Here is an 11,400-nt window from a genome sequence, read left to right as displayed (position 1 = left end):
TATTGATAAATGCAAACCCATCTCCTTTTTATTATTTATATTCATCCTCCAGGGAAAAGAAATAGGTTGAATTGACCAGGCGTTGTGTGGTTAATCTTAATTCATACCGAATCTCCATTGGAAACCACCCCCCAAATTTTTTTTTTTTTTTAAAGGAACTAAATTAAACTAAAATTTTAAAAGAAAAGTACAACATTAAAAAAAAAAAAAAAGAGAGAAAGAAAACCAAAAGAAGAAAAAAGAGAGAGCGGCAATCAAAGTTTTGAGAGAAGAGAAAGATGAAAGAAATAAGAAGTGGAAGAAAATAAATTTGATACAACCTAAAAGCAGAGAAAATTCCCACATTTGCTCTATCAAGGTAAATTAAATAGAGCCAATTATAGAGCAAGTTTTTCAATTCAACATTGGCTCTTCTTGAATCCTACCTAGCATCTGATGGACAGCTGTGGCAATCTCATCCACTGAACTCAGCTTACATTCATCCTCTACCTGCATTACAACACAATTAACATTCACTTTCAGCTCATTGAAGAAAAAAAAATCAGTAATGCTAAATAAATATGCATTACTTTTATCCCAAAAAATCCAATAAATGCTAAATTTTTGGATAAACACCAATAAATTTTCACCTATAGAACAATAAATACTATATGCCATGTATTAGTATGTGTTTAATTTCTTTGTGAAAACTATTTTTTTTCTAACCTTGACACTCAGAGAATAGAGCACAACTTCATCAAAGGTTGTGACATTGAGGTGAAGCACTGTGAGGCGCATACCATGCAACCCAGAGACAACCTTCAAGAGCAGCTTTGGCCGCCTTTTCGATCTAATTTTGAGGTTTGCATGGCTCTCCACCATGGTTACTTCTATGTCAGCAATGGCCAACTGAGCCACACCTACTTGATGAGTATCGGTCTCACTCATGGCCATAGAGTTATCACAGTGGCTCGAACTTGTTGAGTATTGGGGAAAGGTGAAGAACTCAGAGAAAGGTAAAGAAGAATCAGCCTCGGATTTTGACTCCATTTCTTTATTAGCACCAAGAAATTGTAAGCGTTGCTCAAGCTCCTTAACAAAATTAATAGCACCCCCTATAATAGATGCTTGGTCACCCTGGTCATCAAAGCAACAAAAAACAGAAAAGAAAACCCATGTCAAAAAAATTGAACTTGTTAACATTTTTAGTAAAAGCCAATGCATTTATAGAAATTTTTTAAAAGAGAGAGATACCCTTTGGACGTAGGAGTCTGGCATTAAAGAACGAAGCACTGAGAGATACTCATTCATTTGCTTTCTTCGGTTTCTCTCAACTGCAATGTGAGTCATTCTTTGGTTCTCAATCTCTTCTTTGTTTTTTCTACTCTTAGCTCGGCGTCTCTTGGGACGAGTAGACATGGCTGTTGAATTATCACCTTGTTGTGATTCATAAGGAGTTAGCATAGTAGCATCGGTGGAGTTTAAGGATGGATTGGAGTGCTGCAAAACTTCATGGTGTAGGTTAGGTACCATTGAATCAGCAGGTGAGGAATTGTAATCTCCATAGAGACAGCTTTCTGTTTGGCTCTCTAGAAAATCAAAAGAGCCTGTTTGTTCATCTTCTTTTGCTAGGCCAAAGTCATAGCTCCAACTCCCTCCTCCTCCTAATAAGTTGTAGAGATCTTTGCCACCATAGCCAAACGGGTCTTGTGGAAAAACAACAGCTTCTAGTGCCATTCTCTTTCTTTTTCTTTTTCTTTTTCTTTTTTTTTTCTCTATTTCAAGGCCTATAAGCTTAGGGGCTTTGGGTTTTCTAAAGGAAACACAAATGGAGGAGTACTAGAATATGGAGGCCCCCCCAAAAAAAATGAATTTAAGACCACTTTGCCTTTTGGGTCATCTTTGAATGGAGAAAGGGAGCTTTTTAAAGGCCTAGATGAAACAAAATCTACAGCATATATTGCACGTGAAATAAAATTGAACTTATTGAGAGAGCTAGAGAAACATAATGAGAAATAATTACACGATTTTGTTCAGAAGACCTTATGTGTATATTCGCAAGTAGTGGGGTCACATAATCGCATTTTTTGAGCCACTGTTGTCACTTCGTCTAATGACTCTGATAATTAGTGCTTATTACCCTATTAACAAAAATCTTAGTCTAAAGAAAGCGCAATTTCTTTAATAGGATAAATAAAATACGGGAAACATGATTTTTTTTTTTTTTTGTATTTCAAGTCCTTTGCATTGGGTTCCTTTTAGGATTAAAATTTTATTTTCCAAATTGAACAATATACACACTATCACGTCATTTAAAATTTTATTTTCTAAATTGAACAATATACACACTATCACATTATTTAAAATTTCAAACAACATGATATTTTATTTAAATTTAATCTAAAAAAAATGCTACTAATTGTTATTACAAATATTTTTACATAAAAATTACAAACTAATATGACAATTAATATATTATCAAAAAAATAATATATATAATTAAATTAATGTGATTGATGTGCTTTAACTACCTAATAAATGAATACTTGAATTATTTTTTAGTGATCGGTGGTATATCAATTTGTAAACTTTATATGATTAACGTTATAATATATTTAGCTTTACTCTCAATCTAAACCATAAAACGAATTCATTTCAAATGAATGATACTTTTCTAAAATAAGTTGATTTTGTTGATTTTTGAATCATTATGATGAATGTTAATCTACCCCAATTGCAAACATTATTTTCAATTTTCATTAAAGGTGATATATCCTGTTTTGAATTAAATTGTCCCATTCAATTGATGTGCAGAGGGGTAAGTCAAGAACCTAATCAAAAGAAAATAAGAGCACAAGTCAAGGCACATATTATGCTCTGGGTTTCTTTCTTTCTTTTTTCTTTTTTCTTTTTTTTTTTTCTCTTTTTAACGTCAATATTTATGGGGTAAGTTTGCTTTATAGAACAAGTTGCATGGTTAAAATGTTAATTTTGCATTAACCATTAAAATAACCAACCTTGCCCTCACTTCACATTCATTTCAAAGTTCTTCAAATTCACTAATTACATCAAATAAAATATGTTTTACCTCTAAGGCACAATTATTCCTTTTACTGACATATTGACATGACATGCAGTGATTACCCAAATGCTCGAGAAAGGGAAAGAAATTAAGAAAGACTGAATTAAGTTTTGTTTAACAATAACAAAAGAAAATTGAGAGTAGTGCAATCCCATCTGCACTAGAGAGTTCATTAGCATTTTTACTGATCTTATTAGTTCAAGTGGAGGAGATCTATCATCTATGTGCATGGAAGTGTACTATATATTCTTTCCAGCTATGCATTGCGCGTGAAAAACAAACACCATTATTGACCACAATTAATGGAGGGTGAAATTCACGACTTACAAAGAAACCTTAAAAAACAGCTTCGAATTAATAAAAGAGAAGAGGCTTCGTCATTTGGTAATAATACGGTCGGACGTACGATCAGATAGAGAGAAAAAGCTGACCTTGCAGAGATTCTTGCAAAGTTTATAGAGAGAGAAAGAGAGAGAGAGATAGAGAAAAGCTCATGAGCTTTAATGAGAGAGAAAGAGAGAGAGTGAGAGAAGCTACAAAGTTTGTACGTAGCATTGGATGTCAGAATTGTACAGAGGAATCCATGTGATGCAATACAAATGAAACAACCAAAACTAATACTATACCACTTTCATCATGTACTCCTATCTTTTATAAACATACTTTTGCTTTCCCAAGATTACTGTAAGTAGCTCTTAAAAGAAGATACTAGCATACTACTACTTTTTATAATATTTATTATAGGGTTAAATATATTTTTAGTCTTTAAATTTTAATTCTATTTTTATTTTAATTTTTATATTTTCATTTTATCTCTTTTAGTTCTTAAACTAATTAACGCGTGTTATTTTAGTTCTTACCGTCAATCAACTAACAGAAAATACTAACGTGGCTAACGGAGGGATTAAAATATTATTAAAAATTCACCGTGACACTCATTACCCATGCCACGTCAGATTATAATTTTAAAAAAATTTTAATTTATCAATTTTAACAAAAGAAAAAATATGAGTTAAAATAATAATTTCTCAATTTAACAAAATAAAAAACAGAATTAAAAATTAAAAGTAACATGAATTAAGATCTAATTTAACTTGAACAAGAACACAAACCCAATTTAATATCATCAGTTAACCCATCACATACCCAAATCTTAACAAGCTCAAAAAAAAATTAAAAACAAAAAATTGAACATGAACATCAACTGCAACAAACCCAGAATCAAGATCATGAACCTCAAAGAACAACAAACCCAGTCAAGAATATGAACATGAACAACAAACCCAGACCGAACCACACCCAAACCAACAACAACAAACCACACCCAAACCAATAATAACAAACCCACACCGATCAGACCAACAACAACAACAAACCCATTTCTTCAAGATCTGAGCCCTATTTCTAGGGTTTTCGATTGAGATTTGATCCGAATTTTTCGGGAAAATTTATATTTTTTTTTTCTCAAAGATTTCCTATGGCTAACAAGAAGATCGACAGTCAAGATCGCGTGAACCAATACGACGGTAAAGAATATGAAGATTCATCGTCGTCGTCGTCGTCGTTATCGATGAAGGACTCGGTTTCGTTGTGCGGTGTTGGATCCGGAGCGAGTTCGAGTGGTTCGCGGGAGAACAATGAGTCGAGGAGCGAGATTGGGCTGACGGAGCATTTGACGGATATTCTCGTGGACGAAGGGGACAGAGATCTGTTGCTTCAGCTGAGATCGAGAGGACCGCGTTTTTCAATGGCTGCAGGCTCTGGATTTGCAAGTGATTGGAGCTTGTCGAGCCGATGAGAGGTTGAAGTCGTTGTTGTTGTTGGTCTGAGCTTGTTGAGCCGATGAGAGGTTGAAGCCATTGTTGTTGTTGGTCTGATCGGTGTGCGTATGTTATTGTTGGTTTGGGTGTGGGTTTGTTATTGTTGGTTTGGATGTGGTTTGTTGTTGTTGGTTTGGGTCGGTCTGATCTATTTTGTTATTATTGATGTTGATGTTCTTGATTCTGGGTTTGTTGTTGTTGATGTTTATGTTTAATTTTTTTTATTTAATTAAAATTAATTTAAACGCCGGCAATTTTTTAATGTTAAAATAGATTTTTTAATTATTATTTTATTGTGCCGTTAGCCACGTCAGCATTTTCTGTTAATTGAGTGACGGTAAGGACTAAAATAACACACGTTAATTGGTTTAGGGACTAAAAGTGGCGAAATAAAAATGTAGGGACCAAAATAGAAATAGGGTCAAAATGTATGGACTAAAAGTGTATTTACACCTTTATTATAATTAGACCTCTATGACGATAGTTCAGTCTCATTAACAGAAAATTTATCAAGAATAATCCTTTATGAAACATTGGTTAAAATATTTAATCCAAAACCTCATGTATGGTCCCCTTATCTTCATACTAAATGGATCTTAAAGTAGAACAAGAAAAAATTAAAAAGAGAAAAATAAATATACACACTTTAACCAATGTTTATAAAGCTTCATTGACTTGAAGAAAATGTTAATGAGAGAAGAGTGTAACTCATGCATTCAACCATAAGTTACAGAAGCTTCTTTCATGGATTGTTAAAGTTAGAAAGTGTCCATTGTAATTATAATCTACAAAACTATGGTTTATATATGTAACCAGATTTAAAAGCAATCTAAGAATACACAGATATATATGATAGGTTGTGTGGTATGCATGTGTTTGTTCAAAGGCATTGATATACAAACAAAATATTTACACAAAATCTTTTTACAGAATGATATGACAAAACTTTTCACATGTCTAATGAACGAAAGATCGAATTGTGTGTCATACTGTGTAAGCATATTTTGGGGGAGACAAAATCCAACCAAGTAAGAAATTAATATATTAAGCTTGTCCATGAAATTTTTTTCCTATATGTGATGTAAGTTCATTAGCATTGCAATATATTTGTCTTAAATAATCCAAAAAAAAAAAAGATTTAAACCCACGGCAATCACTTTGTTTCAAAATTCAAATAACGGAAATCCTATCCAGATCATAACAAACATTATATTAATAATAATCCATTGCACATCCTCCTACCTTCTTGGCTTATACAACTTTTAGTGGCACAATTGGATAAGCAAATTGTTGGTCAACTTAGAAATTGAGTTACAAAAATAAAAAAATATAGAAAAAAACCTAATGCAACAGCTAAGTCATCACGTAGATCATATAAGGTTTAATTTGGCGTGTTTCTAGAACGGATTTTAATAATCAAAAAAGTTAAGTGATGCAAACTATAGATCCCTATATAGTAATTATGTTATGCTTTACAGAAAAGGATGGAAGAGTCTCTAGTCCAACTCCAAAGGAATACTTTCAAAGTTGGTAGAATAAAATAACTTGTAGAAAGAAATATGCACCTAATATTTTCAGTGTTTTAAAAAAAGTGTCAGCCATTTTCACCAACCAATCTAAATTAAACTATTAAATAAAGATTAGACCCAACTGGCACTTGATTGAATGCATCGATAATGTCATTGTTTAGGAGATACGATGACAACTAAGTCATCAATGAAGACTGCAACTTAATTTGGATTAACCTCATTTTTTCAATTCAATGTGTTCTAGACCCCCTTTTAAGGAAAAAGCCTGAACATCCTCTGTAGCAGATGCAAATCTTATTTAACTAGTTAATCAGGGGTTCAGATACTTTCAAACAAATGGTACTATAGAATGCGACATATAATGCTACATATATATATATATATATATATATATATATATATACACTGTGTCATCATCTATGAGTGTCTCTGGTGGTCCTTGTTGTGGTAGATTTAGATGGCTGGTAATTGAATACAAAGATATTTGATCATTATTGTGACATATATGATTTTGGCTCTTTCCTATATACAAAAGTTGGATTAAGATATATAATCCTAATCCAACAATAAGATGGAAACATGTCTAGCAAAAAAGTAAAACTACCTGTCGGGTTTTTCCTTTTCAATTTGTCTTTAGTTTACTAATAGGGTAGATACATTCAATCGGCCGGATATATACAAATTGAGACTTATCTTAGAGCACAAAATGTACTACAAACACATACAAATATATATATATATATATATATATATATATTTATTTATTTATTTATTTATTTATATGAATTAGTAAACACGTGTAGAGAAAACCCTTCACCACGTGCATGGACAAGAACAAAATCAAATCGACTATCTTGATACTGCAATTAGTAGGCTTGGAGAACTTGTTGGCTAGGTTTAGGTTTAATTAATATTATTTTGGCCAATATTTTGTTTGTATTCTTCAATCATTTGGTTGTTATTATTGCTATGCTATCCTAATACAACTTTCTACAAATAAATGATGAAAACTATCAGCTGAAAGTTAAAAATTCTGGTCTCTAGACTAGTTCCTTCCACCTATATCTATCTATCTCTATATATATGTATGTATGTATCATATCCCTATCGCCAAGAAGACCTAGCTATCCAAAATATTTGATAATGATACATAGAGATTGTTTTCCATAACTCTGTTGTAGCTATACAACTTAAAGTTCAGAAAAAAACAAAAAGGATTATTTTGCACCTTTCCTACAACGAGGGGCAACAACATGATTTAGTTGCATCTTTCTTCAAACACAAACCACAAATGCATCATGGAGATGTACAATAGCTGTAAAAAGCAGGCACATAGTCTAAATTTAATTATTGTAACTTACTACACGTTATACATAAGATAAATCAAAACAATAAAGTTTTTCTTTTTCTAAAATGCAATCATAGATTTAATCCTAGTATATATTTACTGAGGAAAAATAAATAGGGCAAATTACAAACACTTGACCTCAAGGATCCCGAAATGTCAATTATTTTGATCATTTGAAGTCAGAGTGTCATTTCTTGAAATCTAAATATAATCAATCTAATTGTGTTATGCCTAAGAGATGTTAGTATAATTTGCCCAAATATAAAAATATAGCACTGTCATGTTCATGTATCGCGTTAACGAGAAACCCAAGCATACCACGTCCAATGATCGCGAAGATATTGAGTAGGTAAAATCTGAGCTAGCTAATTAGTAGAATTGGACTTGGTCGTAGTTAGGGCTAGGCCAAATATATTAGTCATTAGGCCGGTTGATTTTTAGGCCACAATCCATGAATAATACCATTCTAAAGAAACATGCATGGGGGCACTAATTAATTAAGCTAGGTCAATTTATTAGTTTTAAGTCAATTTATCTATTGCTTTTACTACATTAATGTCCCTAACAATCAAGTCAACTACATATCAATATCATGTATATTTTCCTTAATTTCTATCATGTTAGGTCCTCTCATTTTGGCTGTTGTAGATTCTTCTTGTGCTTTCTTTTAGGGTTTTGGTGAAGTTATATAGTTCAAATTCATGAATGCCCCGGACCCCAGGGAGTCGGTGGAACATTAAAGCCCTAGCCAACCATTGCTCTGCAAAGTTTGAAGAATGAAGACGACCTCCATTATGTGGTGATTGTGAAACCAGAAAATTTTGGCATTATAAGGTCAACGTGTGAATGGAAACAAACAGATTTCAAGGATTTAGATTTTATTGTTGCCGACGATGGAGGAAACACTACCCATATGTGGTCTATTTTAGGCTTTGTCCCTTCTTGAAAATCAATGTATCACAGCTCATCTCCTTAAGGAAAAAACAATATTGCTAATTATTACATATGTTAATACCAAAAATTATGTAAGATTAAAACTAATAGTAAAATTAAAACAAGTATAATTTATTACATAGGGTCTATATACTAATCCCTACCCTCATGATTTTTACATCCACTAATGGTAATAGCTGTGATTGATACAGTTTAAAGATTCTATACAATTGAAAACGTTTTTTTTAAACCTTACTTTTTTGATTAAAAATTGGAGACTATTTGTTATGTAGATCCCACATATGGTAGTAGACTATTCTAATTATAAATTTTACAATATAAGTTATAAATATATATTAAGAACATAATGTGTTCCAAAGTTTCGGGGTGTATATAATGACTAGAATTGTTGCAATTGAAAATCTTAGCCAAGTTGTATATACTCTAAGATTAATTTGCGGCACTACTAGCAGTAACCTGATATGGTTACACTTTATGTAAGTTGTGACTTAATATCTTTACACTTTATGTCAATATATAAGATTGATAAGTTGCCTAATTGTCAAGATGATATGGTGCCACTAGAAAGAAAGAACGAAAAATTACATTATGATTATTGTTTCATATAGTACGATATCACTTTAAAATTTCGTCATCTTTCAATTTTTTGACGGTAGAACAGTAAATTCTCCATTGGGGATCTTATAAAGGAGACAATCTTAACAAATTTAATGCAACATTATTATGAGAACCAACCACTTTTAAGTTGCTTTTGAAAATTTGTGAAATTATTATGTAAAAAGTAATAATTATAACAATATAATTGAAAAATAAATAAAATTAAGTATAGAGATGAGTTATTGGAGTACCCACCTTAATTAGATGTTCGTACCTTATTAGTTGTTCCAAAAATAGAAAAATATAAATTGATAGTGTTAGAAATATCATGGCCTAAGCTTGAGTCCATTGTATATAAATAATCTACATTCAATATACTAAGGGCCACTTATAGTGCAAGTCAAATATTCATAATCCTACCTTGAGTAAATTTATCTGTAGCGCAAGTAAAGTAACCCTAGGACTTATGTATGGCCAAAATAGGACTAATCTCTCTATACAGCTTACACACTCTCAATGAAACATTGTAATGCATGCATGGTTTAATTTACTATACAATTATACAATTATTCTTTCAGAAGAAATAAGTAGAATCCTCATATATATTTGCCCATTTGCCATATTCCCCGTACGGCCGTACATGCATGATAGTGCAAAATCTTCTTCTGCATTGCGAACCTAACGAAGATCTCTGAAAATAAAAAAAAAATACAATAAAAAAGCTCTATTTGAATCTTTAAAAAACTAAGATATATACAATTAGAATTATTACTGGATGAGGAACAAAATTGTAAAATGCTTTAGCTTTCTTGTCTCCTCATCAAGCTGTAAAATTTGAATTTTTCTTTCAAAGTTTTGCCTGGTGCATGGATCTTTCATGCAAATATTTGTTGTTATATGACAGCAGACCTATTAGGCTATTCCAAGTATGTGACCAAATATATCAATGATCACTTTTTATATGTTTCCTTGCCAATGTCAATTTTCAACTTAAAAAGCTTGTTCAATTTCCAAAAGCATGATAATTCCCATCACCTTAACAGTCATAGCATTTTCTACAGTCTAAGACAATGAAGAGGCTGCGCATGGATAATGAAATATTCAAAAGTTTCACTGCTTGCCCACCATAGCTACTCCATTTTCAACACGGTTTGTGCCAATAAAATAATGAAGAGGTTCCCTAGAGCTCTCTCACTCTCTCACTCACATGTATGTTCAATGTATTTATTTGCTACCTAGGAGGCAGGAACAAGAACAACACGTTACACCTGGACACTGTTGAAAGCAAAATTCTCTAAACAATGATTATGATTACACACCATGCATTCCTTTTTCTGTCTTGCTATATTATCTAGGTGCTGTAGAGAGAGAGAGAGAGTCTCATTGCTTTATCTTTACTTAATGTGGAACCACAATAGGAGAGAGAAAGAGAGGACTTATTGCTTTAATCTTTCTATCATGTGAAAATAGACATTGTTGTGGGGTCTCATAATCAATGCTTTATTCCCTCTATCCAACTGTAAACTTATAGAAAGAGACCCTGTGAGAGAGAGAGAGTGAGTGTGTGTTTTGGGGACCTTGTTTTAGACCCATGATATAATGCAAAATGACACTTAAGGTTACAGTTTCAAGAAACATATGGTCCTTTCATTGAACCAAACCCTCACAGGTCTAATTAAAATTCGAAGCCATTTCAACAAGAAAATCATTTGCAAAAGGCAAACACTTTTTCGAGATTTATCCTAACAAACGGGCAAAATCACTTTCATTTAAAGGCTTAATCAAATCTTAATATCGACCGCCCACAATCCTTACCTACCTACCCTAGCTAGGTCACATACCTTTGATTAATTATTATGATTTTAACAGCAAAAAGTTCACTCACGTCCAATCAAATTCTTCTCAAGGCTTTGGTATCTCAAAGTGATGAGAAACCTTTTTCCCTTTTCTAAGGCATAATTATCCATGGAATTGTCAATATGCATAGATTACATGTGGCCAGAAAAACAAATACTTGTTTGGTGCGCTTTGTGGTTCCCACCTAACAATTAATGTAAATTAATTAAGGATCTAATTTAATTCATTAATTAA

The 11,400-nt window shown here is 32.2% G+C and overlaps 1 protein-coding gene across 1 annotated transcript; it reads right to left on the bottom strand.

The window, feature by feature from the left end:
- Window positions 1–260: 260 nt before the first annotated feature.
- Window positions 261–1,872, bottom strand: LOC142630063 (transcription factor bHLH94-like). The gene is made up of 3 exons (XM_075804137.1): window positions 1,234–1,872; window positions 706–1,116; window positions 261–489 (listed from the first exon to the last, which is right to left on the bottom strand). Exons 1-3 carry the CDS (start codon window positions 1,714–1,716, stop codon window positions 394–396), a joined length of 990 nt encoding a protein of 329 aa, XP_075660252.1. The 5' UTR covers window positions 1,717–1,872; the 3' UTR covers window positions 261–393.
- Between the last annotated feature and the right edge of the window lie 9,528 nt (window positions 1,873–11,400).

This window comes from Castanea sativa, chromosome 3 (assembly GCF_040712315.1).
Source record: "Castanea sativa cultivar Marrone di Chiusa Pesio chromosome 3, ASM4071231v1".
Taxonomy (NCBI): Eukaryota; Viridiplantae; Streptophyta; class Magnoliopsida; order Fagales; family Fagaceae; genus Castanea; species Castanea sativa.
This window is presented reverse-complemented; position numbering and strand designations above follow the sequence as displayed.